Raw genomic sequence first — 18,562 nt, forward strand, 5'->3', positions numbered from 1 at the left:
TACAAATATCAATCAATATTTTATGAGTTTTATAATAACTAATCTTTTAAGTTTCAAATATTCTGTCTTTCTTATACCAATTTGTTTTCTTGTTTATTATATGAAAAAAATAATTAAAATAAGCTGAATAAATGTGATAGAGAAAATTAATTAATACATTTGAAATTATTCTCTTTTTATATTGAAAATTAATTGATTTAATTAATGTCAGCCAATTAAAATATATATTTTTTTTTTAATATTATTTAAAAACTCATAACAAAAAGAAATTTAATTTTTTTACCTATAATACATTTTTAAGACTGTGAGTTTTTTGCAGTTTACTAAACTAGAAACAATATCTGCATAATTTGTATAATGACTTTTGATAATTCACATAATTTTTTATATATTTAATTTATGATAAAAGAAAGAAAGAAAGAAAAAAAAAGATAAAATAACAACTTAATTTATAAATAAATAAATATACAATTATATATACTTGAAATTAAAATAAGAGAAAATTATAGTAAGTAAGTAAGTAATTTATTTATTATTTTAAAAATAAATTCTTTAAAATCAAATGAATAAATAAATTACTAATCACATAAATGGAGTATTAAAGATGAGAGATTAGCTTATTTAGCCAAAGCTTGACCTAAAGTATTATCATTCATACATAAGGTATGGAATTTTCTTTTAAAAAGTGAATATAAATTTATATTTCATCATGAAAGAATTATCAAAATTGAAATAAAATAAATAAATAATCTAAAATTGAAATAAAATATGAATATCAATTGAAATAATAAAAAATTATAACAGGAATTGTTAAATTAATATCATGTTATTAGATTTTTATTTTTAACAATCATAATTTACTCTAAATGTAGTGTTAAATTTTTGAGATTTTGACAAGCATTCAAAAATAGAAATAAAACTTTTTCTTGCTAACGATCGTCTGAGTATCTTTTTAAAATATTGATAAGAAAAAAATTGAAATTTAATATGTTAATTAAGAGATATAAATAAAATCAAAAGATAAAAGATACTTAAATTAATTATAGAATTCTGATAAAACAATAAATTTATTTTACCTAATATTCAATGTTAAATTTAAGAGATTGGGACAGTTTATAAAAGGAACATCTTAATCTAATGAATCATTGTGATTACTAGAAATTTATTTCTCAAAATAGCTTTTAAGATTTTAAAATTAAATATTCTAAATATTTTATTAAATAGAAATAAATAAATAATCAATTAATTATTATAAGAATTAACTTCTTATCTAATTTTCTAAGTAAACATTTAGATAGATAGATAAACAAATAACTCTTTAACAAGAAGCAAATAAATTTTTTTACAGGCATTATGACAGATCTAATGCCATTTAGTCATTTATATATTAATATTTTTACAAAATCCACTGAATACATACATACATATATATATCCAATCAGCGAAATTAAAAACCAGGAACGACTATAAATAAATTAATTGTAAAAAATAAGATAAAAATAAAAGGGTTTTATTCGATAGTATTTAGAGAGTTTTTATATTTTTACCTATGGATTAGCTTCAAGTTATTGAGACCAATTAAATTTGATATGCAAGCACATAAAGCTAAAATCCCTTCCATAGAAATATAATTTGAACTAATAATGAAATTAGTAAATTAAAATGAGCAAAAAAGTGTGTTTAAAAAAGAAAGAAATAAAAAAAGCTAAAAATGATATCTAAATTAAAAATATTTTTTGAATAAATAAAGTATTTTTTTTTCCAACTAAGAAATTTATGCATTAATTTTAAATGAAACTAATTTATAACAAACAGAGCTAGACTCTCTTCTTTATAATAATTTTTAAAGAACCGTAATTATCAAAATAATTAAGCTTATTTTACTTAGCCAAAAGTTCAAGTTAGGAGAGACTTGACAATACTTCTAATGCAGAACCTATATCTTATATGCCTTAATCTCTAATTGAATTATTGCTATTAATATTTAAATAAATCAAACTTTATTATCTTCTATTAAAAATTCATATAAAAAATAAACTATAAAAAATGTAAATCAAACGCAAACAAACACAAATAAAAATTAAAAATTGATTTCGAAAATAAAAAATTATGTGAAAAATAAGAAATATTTAATATATATTCATATAATAAAATCTGATTACCTTATATCGAGAACCAATTTTTAGATATTAAGACACCTTTTTAAACAAGAAGCTATAGAATAGGCACCTTAGTCACTAATTAAATTATTCCTTTTAATAAATTAGATAAGTAATTAATTATATAATAAGAAAGAAAAAAAAACCTAAAAGTAAAATATAATTAAAAGTATTAAAAAATTAATTTAATATCTAAAAATCCAAGAATACACACAGTTAATTAAGTATTTAATTATCAAAAATACTCTCATTTTTCTTTCTTTTATAATCATAAAGAAATAATAAAAAAAATTTATTATTACTAGAGAATCAAGGTCAAATTTGATAAGTTGGAACAACTTGATAAACCTTAATCTAAAAATTGTAAAAATTTATCACCAATTTAAGTAAACCTTTTTATAAATTATTATATACACTTTTTAATTAGCTAATTAGTTTATAAAAAAATAAAGAACATATTATAATTAAGAATAAATTAGATTCTTAAAATTACCAAATTAAATTATTTAAAACAAAATAAATTAATAAATAAATAAATAATTAAATAAAATCAAGTCCAAATATTATTTTAAAAATCTAAAATGTTAGTCTATCTATTTACTTCATAAAAAATTCTAATAAAAAAAAATAAACAAATTTACGTTATTTGAAACAAAAAAGTTTCAAGTTTGTTGCAACTTGCTAAAGCTTTTTCTAATTTCTGTAAATCTTAAATCTCGATATCATAACCGCTTTAAATTAATTGCATAAAAATATAATAATTAAAAGTTGTAAAATAAATAAATAAGAAAATTAAGAAAATAAAATGAAACTTAAGATAAATAATGCTTTTAAAAAGATAATAAAAAAATAATAAATTCTCATTTTACAAAATATGTTTTTAAAAAAACATAAATTAAATTAAAATAAAAGATATTAGATTTTTAACCTTAGTTTGATTCCTACTTCAGTATATAATTATAGAGGCAAGCTTAAAAACTTTATTATAATAAATAAGAAATTAATTTAATATTAAATTATATAAATTTGAAGTACCTATTCTAATTTCAAATAAATTTCTATGTCTTCTATCATTTTTTTCTTATGTATTTTACAAATATATTTTTTTTAATAATTATAGTAAAGTTATTTATTTAGCTAATTTGATTTTCAAGGCTAAATTCTATCAAAAAAATAGACAATTATTTTTAGAATAATTCTTTTAATTTTAATCAATAATTTTGAGAATAATTCTTTTAATTTTAATCAATAATTTTGAGAATAATTCTTTTAATTTTATTTTATTGTAATCCTGGCTTTTACTAAAAAAATAAATAATTATTTTGAGAATAATTTTTTTAATTTAATTATATATAATTTATATTAAGATAAAATAATAGTAACAAAAATATAAAATTTTTTTAAATACTTCTTTCTCATCATTAATAATATTCCTGTTTACCATAAATCTTTATTAATTCTCATCCTTAATAATTTTCTCAATTATTTCTTAAATTCAAATAAGTGGCATCAAAACCACGAAATTTTTGTATGGCATATTGCTATATTTTGAATAACTTACAATATGAATAAATAATAAATATCGAACATTTATATTAAAATTATTGAAACGAATTTATTTTTAAATTATTTACAAATCATTTGCTTGAATAATATAAAATAATAATTAATGTATTTATTATAAATAGATTTATATATTACATATTTATCTATGTAAGTAAGTATCATGAATTTGCTAGCTGTTAATCAAATTGTTATATGATTTAATTATTTTAAATTAATAGAGTGTCAATTTTTTCTATTTGAGCATATGCATTTGAGATCTGTTCTAAGTTAGTTTATTCTTAGTTAATTTTATTGTTTAGTTATTCATTTAAAATCTTATTTTTCAACACAAGCTCTTGTAGATGCTAAAACGTTTAAGCTAATTCATTTTAAAATTCTTTGATGTCTTATTCTTTTTACAAAACCTCTTAATTAATGTTGTCACTTTATTCTTAAATATCTTCATGTTCTTTGCAAAGTTACTCATATTCAAGCTCTAATTGCTTATTACTGCTTTCTATTTAATCTAGAATACCCTAATCTCTTTTAATCTCTTTATCTGTTTCTTCGCAATCTATTTATATTTTAGCTACTGATGTTTAGACATCTAGATGACTATTTTTTATCTTATCTTCATTTTCAAGATGATCATTATTCTTTTTTACAATTTTATTCATTTCATCTGATATGTTATTCAACTCCTATTTTTTATCTTAGAGCTATTCTTTTTAAGTCTTGATAATATTTAAAAGTTAAAGTTTTTCATCATATAATAGCTTCTTTTCTAGACTTGATGCATCTTTCTGATTGTTTCCTATGTTTTCTTTATGTAAATACTCATCTATGTGAGAATTGTTCTAACTTTTTAAATGCTCTAAATGATCTTGCAGTCTATGCTTTTCTTCTTTTAATTTTTTTATATCTTCAAATGTTTCTTGTAGTTTTTTTAAGATTGATTTAATCTCCTAATCCGGTTTTTAGTAAATGCTTTTAACTTATTATTGCTTTTTCATTAATAGATATTTGAAATTGATTAATACTGGAATATTCAATTAATTTATAAGAATTATTTTTAAAATAACAATCAAAATTAATTATTTATTAAAAAAATAATTCAATGTTTTTTATTTAACATTAATTCAAAGTTAAATAATATTTAATCTAATTTTTAATATATATATTATTTTGTGCTATTTCTTCTTTTATTTCAAAAAGATAATTTGACTATATTCTACTTTGTAAATAATATTTAGGTTACTTAAAACACAAATCTGTTTTAGATAGATTTAAAATATGAATCAAAAATAAAAAAATTGATAGATTGATGTGAAGAATTTAATAAATTTAATAATTGCTAAACAAATAAATTAAATGAATGAATATGAATATATTTTTCACAATATTTATCTTAATAAGTTTATCAAAAATTGTTAGTTAACTAACAAAAAATTTAAGATTAAGTTTTTAATATAGATATTAAATAATTAAAAGCTTTATACAAAAGTAAAGAAGTAGCAATAAACCTCATCACAATCAAGCAATTGATTAGACAGACTTAAATTGGATTAGTTAAATTATATAGGATTTAGAATTTTATTGAATGTATGATAAAAAAAAGACAAAAATATCCGAACTGAGCAATCGTCTTTTAAATTAAAATGAAGTAAACGAGAGTTATTACATTGAGAAAAATAACATAGAAGATGATGATGAAGATGAAAATAATTAGAATGATAAAGACTACGATTCAGATCATGATGAAGATGAAGACGAAGATGATGAAAATAGTCAGTAAAAAAAAGAAAATTCAAGAATTATCTATTATAACTAGAGGGTAAATTACTCTAAGATGAGAGATAAATCTCACCAAGATATAAGAATCAGACCTTCTTTAAGTCTGGCAAATTATTTAAATGATAGTTATTAAAATAAAACTCAATCTTACGACTAAGTCAAAATAAATATCACTTCTAAGAAGTTTTCCTTTGAGCAATTCCTTGAAAAGGTTGGTACAGAAAACTGGTATTAGATAAGATTATTTTCCTGTTTCTGTTTGCAATGGTTTGTCGTGGGATGGTTTATGATATCTTAAAATTTCTTATTCCAGAAAGTAAAATATGTAGACCATTATTCATAAACATAAAATGTAGAAGACTTGTGCTAAAATGGAGATCTTACCATGGAATAAACTGGGAAATTATTGCTTCCAAATTAATTTAACTCAATTACTGTAGAATTTAATCTTTACTGCAAAAACGACAACTTGAGATAATTTTTTATACTATTTTAGCCTTTTTTTGGTATTTTGGGATATTCTTTCTTTGGATATTTGAGTGATAACTTTGGTAGAAAGCATGCACTAAAGTTGGCATGGAAAATATTTATTATTGGTTAAATTGTTTAATGTTTTACCAAGGTGTTGCCCTTAGTTATTTCAGGTTATTCTATTAGCGCTTTTGCAGCTCTTTCTGTTATTATATTATAAATCTCCCTAATTAATGAGTAAGCAAGTAAGTAGATTTAGTTTTAGCTTTTTAAAATAGTTCTAATTATTCCTCAAAACATAAAAAATATAAATGAAATTTTTAAAAGTGAATAAAAAAAATTATCAATTTTTGATTTGATTGATTGATTTATTTATTTTTGTTTGTTTGTTTTTTGTTGAGAGAGAGGATAATTATTTTATTAGGTTTATTTGTAAATAAAAAACAAGTAATAATTTTATTTTATTTTAATTTGTTATTTTTTAACTAAATTAGCTGGATATGTTAGAGTCTTATCAGGTATTGGATTAAATGTTGCATTTAGTGCTGCCTAGGCTATATTTACTGCATTTGCTTACATTATACATGACTGGAGAATATTGATGATAGTATGTGGAGTATTTCCTACAATTTTACTCAATTTCTTGATTAGTACCTATGAAGAATCACCAAGGTATTTAGAAAATATATAGAAATTAATAAAAATATTTGAAAAATAATAATATAGATTCTACTACTTAAAAAATAAGTAGAAAGCCCTAAGAATGCTTAATAAGATAGCTATTGTAAATGGCAAAAAAAGCTTAAATGTAGATCTTGAAAGAAGTACATGGAACGAAGAATGGAAAGAGAAAAATAGGAAATACAAAGATTTATTTTAGTACCTCTCTGTTAGATTAAGTATATTGGCAGGCTCTATGATTTTCTTTTGTACAGAAATGCTTTTCAAAGCTGGAGAGTTGACTTTAGAAAAGGGAACTTTAACAACATATGTTAAAGTCGTAGTCTTGTCTCTATCAGACGTCTTTGCTTCTATTGTAGCAAGTAAATAATAAAATATTATTAAATAAAGTCAGTGATATTAATATGAAAAAATTATTAAAAAAATAGTGTTTATCATAAATAAATTAAAGAGAAAGAAACAACTTTACATTTCTTGCACTATTTCTGCTATTTTTATTATTTTATTCTATCTTTACACAAATTTGTTCACTCAAAGCTAAATTAAAGACTCTAAAACAATCACGTTCTTTCAGATATTGATAGTAGTTGTAAGAATTTCTTTCTATTTTAAAATTTTATACTAATAAACAAATCAAAATTATTAATTAATCTTCTATTAGATATCAAGGTTTTCAAGTAACTATTTAAGAACAGTGGCTTTTGTTTATTTTGCTGAGCTTTTCCCAACCGTTGTTCGTTCCATGGGAATGGCAGTACTATTTGCTAGCTCATAACTTGGTAAATCCTTTAATTTTTTTAACTTATTATTTAATTTTAATCATTCTTATAAATTTATATGAAATAGGGTCTATAGTTGTTTATTTAATGCAAATACGTCAATTTAACGATATTTTATACCTCATTCCTATTGCTTTTTGTAGCTTAATTTGTTTAGTGCACATTTTTTGGATTCCAAATATTCAGCTAGAAAACTAACCAATAAGAGATGAAATTCCAGAAATTGCTTTTGGTCATGAAGATTAATTCTATTTAGATGAAACTGAAGATTAATGAATGAATTATTTAAATAAGTTAATTTAAAATAATTTAAATGCATAATTATTAATTATTAAAATTTATAGTTAATATTTGTTAATACTATTCCTATAATTGCTACTATCTATTTAGAGAAAAATTAAAAAAAACTTTATTAAAATAGCAAAATTTATAGACACAAAATAACTAAGTAAATTTTGTATTCAATATTTGAAATTTAATGAAAAGTTGAAAATTGATTTGAATCCAAGTAGAAATAAAACCCAATAAATCAATATCAGATATTTGTTTGATGATTTACTTACGAAAAATTCAAAATTAAAAATGATAATAATAATAAGATTTTGCGGTAAATTAAAAAAATATTGATTTAAACTGAAACAAACACATTCAATTAAATAATTTGAGATGAATAACAAAGTTAAGAATAAATCAAAAATATTGTTTAAATTTGATATATCTTTATTGTTTATTTATTTATTTTACAAGATTAAATAGCGTGCAATAAATAAATATTCTTTAAATTGGTCCTTTAATACAGCTAAATAAGTACACGTTATTTCTTTTCTATCTCTTTAGCAATACTGCAATTATGATGAATCTAGGTTCTTATTTTTAATCGGAGCTCAAAGAGGTCTACGAGCAAGAAGGGCTTGTTGACAATCATTACAGCTTATTATTTTAATCATAAAATGCAAGTAAACTTTAATTCAATCAGAAGATCTTTTATGAAATTAATCCTTCTTAAAATAGGTTAAAAGTTTACCAAAAAGCAAATTTCTGATAAGCTAAGGTAATTTTTTATTTAAATTAAGTCAAGATAGACATTTATGCAATTAAAATTTAGTGAATATAAAACATTGATATCATAGATAGATGCTTAGGAGGATCCAATGGCAACCTGGGAAGAGTAACATTATTTAATTAAATTATAACCTTCAAAATTAGACGAAAATAAAAAAATATTATTGAAATCATTTTTCCTATAAATTGATTTATTTGTTTTGTTTTATTTAAATATCAACACTTTTTTGTTATTTATTTTAGGTATTTAGACTTTTTGATGAACTATTAAGATAGAACTATTAGTGAAATCAATTATTAAATATTTTAAGAACTGGAGAAATTTACTAAATATTCTTGTGAGAGAGACTACATTAAGAGAGATCATAGGTGTGTTAGGTTTTGGATTGAATATGTATTAGCTTTTGTATTTATAAATTTTTAGAAATTGATCAGTTTTATGAAAATAAACAAACAATCAATGAAAATTTTATTCTGCTTGTTTTATGAGATATTTTTTAAAGACTTTTTAAATTGAATATTAGAGTGATATGTGCAAAGATAAAGAAGATGTCATTTATCATATGGAAGAAAATGAAATAGGTGTTAATAGTGCTTTTTTTTATGAAGAGATATGTAAAATAACAGAAATGAAAATGGATTATTAGCAGGCAGATAGATATATTTTAGAAGGGAAATATAGTTAAGCCTAACCAGAGGCTAAGATGAACGAAGTTGTTACTTAGTTCGAATAAAGAATGGAATAGAGGATAAATAGGTTAAAATAGCTTATGAGCATGCAGATTATGTATGATAATTAATTAAGTGACTCCAAAAAAAGAAAAAGATTTGAGTTTGATCTTAGGAGTGATAATTTTTAAGAGTAGCAATAGCCAATTATTAGAAAGAATTTAGGTAAAAATAATAACATGATAAAAGAAGAATATGATCATAAAGGAGTTAAATTTGGGAATAAAAGATTTTCTAATGGTTCTTATTTTGGGGTTAGCAAGATGAAATAGAAGAAAAAGCAACTCCCTGATAAAGTTTATATAGGCGATGGAATTAACATATTTGTAGATGAGGAATACAGATAAGAAGTATTCCCAAATTCAACAATCCTGGTGACAGAATATTAAAATCTGGTTGAAGAAATAAATGAATATCTTGTTAATAACCATTAAGATTTTATTGTTTAATCTCAGTCTTAAAGGTAGTAATAATAAATAAATTAAATGTAATTTTTTTCCTAACAATTAATGAATTCCACATAACTAAGTTAGAAAAATAAGCATGAATTGATAAATAGTTTGCAGACTGATATGTTTTATTGTAAGAAGTCAGCTTTTGAAATAGATTTACAAACAAGTTGGATTGGGAGAGAAGAAAAAAAATATAAATCATTTGAAGTTATGGAGAGTTAAAAGAATTCTTAATAAATAGTTTAATTCAACATTTGTGATTTTATATTTGAAAATACAAGCCCTTCTGAATAATCGCCTTAACTTGGGTTAATCTTAAAGAATTAAAACTTAAATGGGTAAAAATAAAACAAGACAAATTTAAATAACAAAGGAAGAGAGTTATATTAAGATAATTCAAATACACCTTAAAGATCACCTTAAAAGAAGAAATCAGGAATTATTGAATGTGAAAGTGTCTTTGGCAGCTAATCTCCTTACAAATTTTCAAGCAAATAGTATGGATTTTACTAAAGCACACAAAACAACCAAAAAAACAAACGCTAATAAATAAGAAATGTAAATAGCTAATATGACCCTTCTCCTCTTTAGAATAGCAGCAAAAGAATTAGTTTGAATTACTCAAATTATTAAATAAATGAAGAGTCCCAAAATAATTAAAAAGCAGATGAATGCTCTTAAAACCTACAATTTAGCTCTTATAATTTCAATCAAAACCAATAAGTTTCTATCGAAAAATCTCCTCTAAAATTAGCAAATGAAGATTTCAAATAAAGAGTCTCAAAACTTTCAAATAGAAAAAGCATTGATTTCAATTGCAATAACTAAAATACAGAGCAGACAAAATAAAAATCTCCTCAGTCTTCAGAAAAGTTTTCCAACAAAGAGGAAAGTTTGAATAAGTTTTATATTGATAGCATCAAAAAATTGAATTTCTGCTCTGAAAATTCCAAACAAGTTGAAGATAAACAAAATATTTTTGATTTTTCTAAAAACTGCTCAAACAATTTTCCAAATAAACAATAAAATTCTTATTACCACACAGAATAAGAATATGACTCAGATTAAAGCTTTTAAAATAGTTGTCTAAACAAGGCTTTTCATAATGATATAAATAAAATAAAAAGTGATGATGACGATGATAATGATGAAGGAGAAGATATTGATAATGATTGTGATAAATCAAGTTCGTTTGATCTATGCTCAGATCAGTATTCATTTTTAAAAAATAATAATCTTTCTAAAAGCTCTAAGTTATCTGAGTGTGTTAGGTCTAGGAGATCATTGAAATTTGAAAATGTCGATATTTTTAATAAAAATGATTTATTCATTTCTCCAAACAAAGAGAAGCTCAGAATGTCTTCTAAAAGAGCAAGTGCAAAAAAGTCCGTTGAAAAACTGAGAAATACTCATTAAACAATAGCAACCATTTTAAATAAATAAAATTTGAACAACCAATCTTTTTAATCTATTCAATTTTCTTAGGAATTTTCTCAAGTTAACCACCCTCAGCATCCTCAAGATACCTTCTTTAGTCCAAACTCTCTCGATGATAATATCTTCAAAATCATACCACCACCGAAAAGAAAAAGTATCATGAATAATAAAGCAAAGAAAACTAAAAAAATAAATATCTGCGAAGATGATGACAATGATTATGAGTATGCTCAGAATATATCACTAAGTGATGAAATAAATAGCAAAAAAAGCTTAACTGAGCAAGAAGATGAAGAAATTAATGATATGCTAGATCAATACTGTTTCAGTAATGAGAATAAGTTCATTAACTAAAATATTTAAAATAGTTTAAGCAACTTTACTGATTCTCTGTAAGAAAAAGAAAACTAAAATTTAATAATAAACCAAAGGAAAAGCAAGTCACAGAATAGCATGCCGAGAAAAGCTCTTCAACAACTACCAATTGAAGAGTTTACAGAAGAGGCAGTTTTTATAGATAATCCAATTTTACCTTTATTCTTATCTAATAATAACCTTCATGATGATGCTTTCTATGCAAGTTCAATCTCTAATTAAGAAAATGAAAATTAATTATTCTACTCCCATAACTAATTCAGAAATAGCAGAAACGGGAGAAGCCATTAAAATCAAAATAGCAATCATGAGCAGCATAAAAGTAACTTTGATGAAATCAATTTTCACCTGAATGAAGAATCTTAGTTTAACTAAAACTTAGAGGAAATTCTAAGCAAGTCAATATGCCAAAATAACCATAAAAACGATTTTTAAAATTAACACCACAGCAATCTTGAAGTTTCAAATTAATCATTGAATAACTTGATTTCTAAAACTAAACAGCACCACCGAAATGATAATATTCACATCAATGAAGGATTCAAAGAAGATCAACTCTTTAATCATATCATTGAAGAGACATGCTTTAAGAATGAAAAGAAATTAAAAACAATAAAAAGAATGAATTGAAAAATCATCAAGAAATAAATAAAATAAGCAAATTACTCAAACATACTTGAAAATTAATTAATTACTAAATACTATTTATTTGTCTATTTTTATATTATAATATGATTTATATATAATATTTTACTTTATAGTTTTATAACCAATTGAAAAAAGTTTGCAATTATATTTATTACAATATCACTAAATAATTAACATGAAGATTAATTATTAAATTTAGATAAATAACTTGAATTACTTACTTACTAAAGATTCTTATTTAATCAAAATAAATTAATAGAATCAATAATTTAAAAATATCATTACAATATTAAAATAAAAATAGTAAAAATAACAATAGCAACAACTAAAAACTTTGAAATATTTATTAAAATTAGATTAGAATTGTTTAGATTTTGTTGAAAGACATTTTATTAATATTACTATAATAATACTTTTAGCGTGGATAAATAAATGAGATTTATTAGAGTTAAAAATATCAAAAATGCTATTTTAATGATTTTGATATTAATTTTCTTAATATGGTCAGTACATTTTGTGCTTTCAGCTGGTTTTTCAATAGTTGATAAAAATGGATGTCTAAGACCAGCTTATACTTGCAAGTCTGATAGATACTTAGAAAATGGTTACTCTTCCTTTGTTTATTAATAGTTATAAAACAATCCTATTTGCTAACAAAAATAATCAAATTATTTATAATAGAAATCTAACATTAAATTATGGCCATATAATTGCGATAAAGCTGCACTTTAATGAAAGCTAAATATATATATAACTGTAAAGATAAGTAAGTAAGTATGCTAAATTATATTGTATAAATTATTAAAAAATAAAAATTCAACATTAAAAGTTATTCAATATTCTGATTTATTTATTTAAATGATATTTGGAAATAAATTGAAGTGTATCTAAAAATCTATAAATTAAATATTTAATAAGTTATCAAAATATTGTAAATAATTTCAAATTTTTAAATTATTCATCTAATATCTCATACAGTACTTAACTAATGAATCAATGAAGAAAACTTACTATTTTTATAACCATTACTCACTTTCTATTAAAATTTTCAAAACTACTTCTAAAAATTTATAATTTTTTTCAAATATTTTATTTTTATTTCCAATTTAACTATTTGGCATTACTTAAATATCTCTAGATAAATAATATTAAGAATTGAATTTTGATGAGAACTATTTGATAAATCAAAAAGTAAGTAAGTATTTAAATTGATACACAAAACAACAAAATTTTAATAAATAAAAATATTTTAATTAAAAATGAAAATTATTATATGAATAATAATCGTAAAAGTTAATAGATCAATTTAAACTATTTTTTTAATTTAAGAAGTATTCATAAAAATCAGTTAATGAAAAATTTATATTAAAAATGTTTGATTTATTTTATTTTTAAAGACTTATTCAAAAATTTATTTTTTATTCTGTAATTAAAAAAATGAATTAAAATTTAAATAAAGCAAGTACATTTTTTTTACAAACATATTTATTATCCTTTTTAAATTATTCTGCTAATATTTCAAATAATGATTGAATAAAATATAAAATAATTAAAATATACTATTTTATAACAATTAATAATAAAACTATTTCGAAAATTTAATAGTTTATTTAAAGATTCTATTTTATGTTAATTTAAAATTTGATTTTTTGATAATGCTCAAACATCACTCTATAATATTAATTTAGATGATTATTCGATAAATCAAAAAGTACTTAAATTAATACACAAAATAGTAATTAATATTTAATAAATCAAAAATATCAAAAATACTTTGATTTATTATGAAAATTATAATAAATAATCATAAAAGTAAATATATTTATAGATTTTTACAAATTTTTTTAATTTCAAAAGAATTTATAAAAATCAGTTAATTGAAAATTAATATTATTAATTTATGATTCTATTTTTTTTAAAAAAATGAGTTCTTACTTATTAATAAAATAAATAAATAAATTAGTGTAAAGCTTTAAATAAATCAAACATAATTTTATTGTTTTTTAATACATAATTTTTGTTTTAAGTATTAAACCATTATCATTATTTTGTTTATTAGGAAATTGACCAGTTAATTTTACTAGTTTTTATGTAATCAAATAAATTTTTTAAAACTCATTAATTGTTTAATCAAAAAAGTAAAAACACTCTAAAAAAATTAAAAGCTGTTATTAACTTTTATATTCAAAGAAGTATGGGAGAAAGATTGGTGAAAACGGAAGTTGGTGATAAGATTTGTTAGCAAATTGCAGAGGAACTTTCAAAAGGTTAATTAGAAAGCAGTCAATTAAAGACTGCACGTCACTAGAAGAGCTTTACAGAAAATAACGAAGACATGTTAAAAAAATTTGATACTAATAAAAAAATAATTTAGTCTATTAACTCCTCGCCATAAGAAAAAATAATTTAAAACAATAACTTTGATAGCTCTTGGGGAGTAGAATCTTCTATTCAGATTATACATGCTGCTTAAAATGAATTAATTGAAAAATGCAAAGATTAGCAAAGTATTATTCAGTATTTCTAAGAAAAAAACCTATGGACTCCATACATATAATAGAAGGTGAAAACTACAAGTCAAAAGATAATCCCATAATTAAATTTAAAGAATAAAAACTATTCCTTAAGAAATTCTACTTAAGTTAGCGATACAAGCGTAAACTAGAGTTAAGAAAAGTGGCTAAAATCTTCTTAAAACTACTACTTTAGTAAATTCTAATAAGATCATGTGATAAATCCAAACGCTGTTTCTACTTAATTCAGTAACAGTTCTACATAAAAAGATGCTACCTCTCGCATTTATGAAAGGCTGAAGAACATCTAGAATCTAAAAAAGGAACTCATGGGATAATAGGCATAACAGCTTGCTCATTTAGAATAAAAAGTAGAATAGCTAAATCTTAGACAGTCTTAATATGAGCAAGAAAGATAAAAGTTAAATATTCAAATTTAAAATAAAATGAGTGACATTAAATCTTATGTTTACAAACCTCCTACACTTGAAGAGATGAAAAAAAAGAATGATCCATCATAAATTATGAAATATAATGAATAATCAGGTAAAATAAATTATAAACTAGCAATAGCTTAAATACATCAAAGAAAATATTCTGAAAATTGGAAGAAGCTTTCTGAGTAAAAAGAATTAATTAATTAAAATAAATCTTAAAGAGCTGACACTAAATATAACCTTTCATATGGATTCAACATAAAACTAACTCAATAATAAAATACAAAAGTCAATTTTTTGATGCCAAGTTTATCAAAAAGTATCTCACAAAATAGCAAATTAACTTAAAAATATATTAAATGAACATTTTTTGTTTTTTTTTTACATTTTTACATGATAAAAAGTATTTTAGTTGGTTAGTTTTCATATTTTGATTTATTCATTTATTAATTAATTAGTAAGCATATTAAGTTCCATTTTAAAAATTATACTCAATATGAATACCACTTTACATAATTAATTGCATTTGTTGTCAAACATTCAAAAATTGTTTGTGTATTATTAATCATTTATCCATCAATCAATATATCAAAATTATTCAACTAATTACTATCAAAACATATTGTTTATTTTTTATTTAAAATATATTTTTCTAAATACCAAATGCTATTTAAAAATTAGCTGCCTATTTTTATATACTATTGCTTTGCCAATATGATTTTAGACACTTGAAACTCTATTTTGAAATTAATTATTTGAGATTGATTGTTGATGCTAAAATATCAATCAATGACTTTAAGAAAGATCTATCGATTAATATATATAGTTCATTATTTTTCACAAAAATAAAATTTTCAGAAACTTAATTTCACAATAAAATTTTAAGTGTCTTAAAATGTATTATCAATGCTCTTTAAGAGTATACATAAATCTTTTAAATCAAATTAATTCTGCAATCTAAAATGAATCATCAACAACCACTTCATGAGTTTATTCAAAAATATTTAAAACTTATTCTTTACTTTACTGACTTAGAAAATTAATTATTATTTAGTTTTTTTTTACTAAAATAAATTAATTAATTTAATTTGTAATTTTTGATAAATTATTAAATTTTAAATTACAAAGAATTAAATAAATAAATATTTGAATTTAATTTGATAAACTTTTTATAATTTTAAGGAAAAATATAAAATTTATTTAGCTTGACCATTTTTTTTGCATATAATCAAAACAATTTTATTGAATAAAATATATTATTTATTTACATTTAAAGAATATTTTTATTTATTTAAGATTTTAATCATTCATTAATTATTAAACTTTGCTTTTTATTATCTCAGCAACAGCATTATTTGGTTAGTTTTCTATCTAAAATTAAATATTTTAAAAGGGACACAACAAATTACTGTGAATGTTATAAAGTCCATCAAGTAACTATTAATTTCTTTTTAATTTAATTAAGGTAAGTTATTGAATTTAGTTTTATATTTAATTTACTATAGGTGGGATTAACGTCAATATGTTCAGGATGAATCCAATTAATATTAACGAATGATTTTGTAAGCTTGTTTTTAAAGACATAATTGTAAAGATCAATAGACTAATTGATTCTTTCCTACATTTTTGTATAAAAATATTTTTTTAATAAAGATTTAATAAATAAACTATTTAATTACTCTTAGTTGATCCTTTAAATTGTACACTTTATTTTGGTTAAGTTCCTTATAATAAAGCATTTAGAAGTAATCACTGTTGTTTAATTAATCAAATATGTTAAATATAAAACTAAATATTCAATTTTAATATTACCCTCTAGTTGGGAATGTACCTATGTCTTGTTTATATTAACCGAATTCCTTCTAAAATTATGCAAAATTTTTGCTGAATTTGTTTGCCAAGTTGTAAATACCAACTTTGAAGAAATCATCAAGAGCTTAATTAAAATTAATTCCTCCTTTTGCATTTTATATAAACAAGTTAGCATAGTTTTATACTTTCAAGCAGAATTGATAGAATTTATTTTTTTAAATAATCTGAAGGAGCTTTTCTTCCTCTTTTTTCTTTAAATCCTCATTTGTTATGGTGTTATATGACTCATATTCTTGCTAAATTTCAAGATCCTCATCTAATTTACGAGATTTGTCTTTTCCAATAATAATTTTATCAGTAATTTTGCTAACTTTGAATTGTTTGTATTCTCCTTATTGTATGTTTCTATTAACAATTTAAACATACTTTTCCAAATATTTCTATCGAAGGTTAATATCTTTTTAAATTAAAAAATTAATTATTTAATTTTGATTCATTTATTGATTGATTGATTGATTAAAAATTTAGAAAATCAAATAAATTATGTTTAAAATGTCTTTGAAATATTTTTCCTTTGAAACAAACAAAACAAAAGGCACGAATTCCTTGTTTCTATTTGTATTGGATTATTTTTATAGATATTTAAAAATTAATATTTAGTTATTTTTTATCTTTTTTACATTTCTTTTTATTCAAATGGTAACTAAAAGAGTTTCTGACATCAATAAACCTAATCTAATTATTTCTGTGTAGGAAAAAATTCTCAAAGAAATAGTCAAAAGTGTATAAATAGGCAAGAGTTCCGATGACACTAGGTGACTTAAATCTGACTAAATTTATATTAAAATATAAAGGTAATTTATGCGAGGATTTTACTTATCAGAAATTAAAATTTTTATTGTTTTTAATGAGCTTTTTTTGTAAATCTATTTGAATTAATTACCTAAATTAAGTGCAAACATACCGAAAATAGGATACCACTTATACTTCCATGTTTAGTCATAACAGTAATTGAAATATTCGAAGTGCCCGTAAATCAATTTTTTGTTAATTTTTGGTAAAAAGTTAGTATCAATGGTCTTTCCATAAATTTCGAGGTATTCTTTGTAGGTTAAATAGTGATACTTTCTATATCTTTCATCTTCAAAGAAATTTATCATATCATCTTCACTTTTAAACATACCTAACTCCTAAATTTCTTTCTAAGAGCTCTTCTTAGCTTTTTGCTAAGGCTTATTTGTTTAATTTTCAACCAAACTAGCCATTTTCTATATTAATTGTCCTGATACTATCCCTTTATTCTAACCTTAATAATTAATAAATCTTGCTTAAGTTTCTATGTATTTTCTTTTTCTAAACAAGTTATTTATTACCGTATATATAAATAAATAGATAAATATCTTTCTAAATTACTTTTAATATGATCAAAACCAGCTTAATATTTAATTAACTTTAACAATGCTAAAAGTATAATTCAATTCTTTTCAATATAGCTATCTAGCACGTGTGGCCGAGCGGTCTAAGGCGGCGCACTCAAGTTGCGTTGGAGCGATCCGCGTGAGTTCGAATCTCACCGCGTGCATATTTTTTTTTTAATAATCATATTTAATTTTAAATGTCTCATTAATATAAAAAGAGATTATATCCCATTCAAAATTACTACTTCTA

The 18,562-nt window shown here is 21.5% G+C and overlaps 7 protein-coding genes across 7 annotated transcripts; 5 read left to right on the forward strand and 2 right to left on the reverse strand. All coding sequences in view use genetic code 6, as the record gives it.

Annotated features, from left to right (window-relative positions):
- Positions 1-1,776: 1,776 nt before the first annotated feature.
- On the forward strand, positions 1,777-2,091 carry TTHERM_000393279 (hypothetical protein; the record flags this gene model as incomplete). Its single annotated transcript, XM_012796500.1, has 1 exon — positions 1,777-2,091. The coding sequence occupies one exon, from the start codon at positions 1,777-1,779 to the stop codon at positions 2,089-2,091; it is 315 nt and encodes a 104-aa protein (XP_012651954.1).
- A 1,792-nt stretch (positions 2,092-3,883) lies between these two features.
- TTHERM_00393280 (hypothetical protein) lies at positions 3,884-4,717 on the reverse strand (the record flags this gene model as incomplete). Its single annotated transcript, XM_001011899.1, has 1 exon — positions 3,884-4,717. The coding sequence occupies one exon, from the start codon at positions 4,715-4,717 to the stop codon at positions 3,884-3,886; it is 834 nt and encodes a 277-aa protein (XP_001011899.1).
- A 587-nt stretch (positions 4,718-5,304) lies between these two features.
- TTHERM_00393270 (MFS transporter) lies at positions 5,305-7,705 on the forward strand (the record flags this gene model as incomplete). Its single annotated transcript, XM_001011898.3, has 6 exons — positions 5,305-6,214; positions 6,464-6,641; positions 6,696-7,012; positions 7,079-7,239; positions 7,312-7,429; positions 7,497-7,705. The coding sequence occupies 6 exons, from the start codon at positions 5,305-5,307 to the stop codon at positions 7,703-7,705; spliced, it is 1,893 nt and encodes a 630-aa protein (XP_001011898.2).
- A 574-nt stretch (positions 7,706-8,279) lies between these two features.
- On the forward strand, positions 8,280-12,114 carry TTHERM_00393260 (Mad3/BUB1-like region 1 protein; the record flags this gene model as incomplete). Its single annotated transcript, XM_001011897.2, has 5 exons — positions 8,280-8,385; positions 8,441-8,480; positions 8,535-8,597; positions 8,735-8,885; positions 9,016-12,114. The coding sequence occupies 5 exons, from the start codon at positions 8,280-8,282 to the stop codon at positions 12,112-12,114; spliced, it is 3,459 nt and encodes a 1,152-aa protein (XP_001011897.2).
- A 568-nt stretch (positions 12,115-12,682) lies between these two features.
- TTHERM_000393228 (hypothetical protein) lies at positions 12,683-12,994 on the forward strand (the record flags this gene model as incomplete). Its single annotated transcript, XM_012796501.1, has 1 exon — positions 12,683-12,994. One exon carries the CDS (start codon positions 12,683-12,685, stop codon positions 12,992-12,994), a length of 312 nt encoding a protein of 103 aa, XP_012651955.1.
- Positions 12,995-14,622: 1,628 nt separating this feature from the next.
- On the forward strand, positions 14,623-14,937 carry TTHERM_000393229 (hypothetical protein; the record flags this gene model as incomplete). The annotated part of the gene is made up of 1 exon (XM_012796502.1): positions 14,623-14,937. The coding sequence occupies one exon, from the start codon at positions 14,623-14,625 to the stop codon at positions 14,935-14,937; it is 315 nt and encodes a 104-aa protein (XP_012651956.1).
- Positions 14,938-16,389: 1,452 nt separating this feature from the next.
- TTHERM_00393230 (hypothetical protein) lies at positions 16,390-18,159 on the reverse strand (the record flags this gene model as incomplete). Its single annotated transcript, XM_001011894.4, has 6 exons — positions 16,390-16,529; positions 16,583-16,700; positions 16,762-16,834; positions 16,895-17,351; positions 17,575-17,724; positions 17,838-18,159. The coding sequence occupies 6 exons, from the start codon at positions 18,157-18,159 to the stop codon at positions 16,390-16,392; spliced, it is 1,260 nt and encodes a 419-aa protein (XP_001011894.4).
- Between the last annotated feature and the right edge of the window lie 403 nt (positions 18,160-18,562).

The sequence above is a fragment of the Tetrahymena thermophila genome (assembly GCF_000189635.1).
Source record: "Tetrahymena thermophila SB210 genomic scaffold scf_8254719, whole genome shotgun sequence".
Lineage (NCBI taxonomy): Eukaryota > Ciliophora > Oligohymenophorea > Hymenostomatida > Tetrahymenidae > Tetrahymena > Tetrahymena thermophila.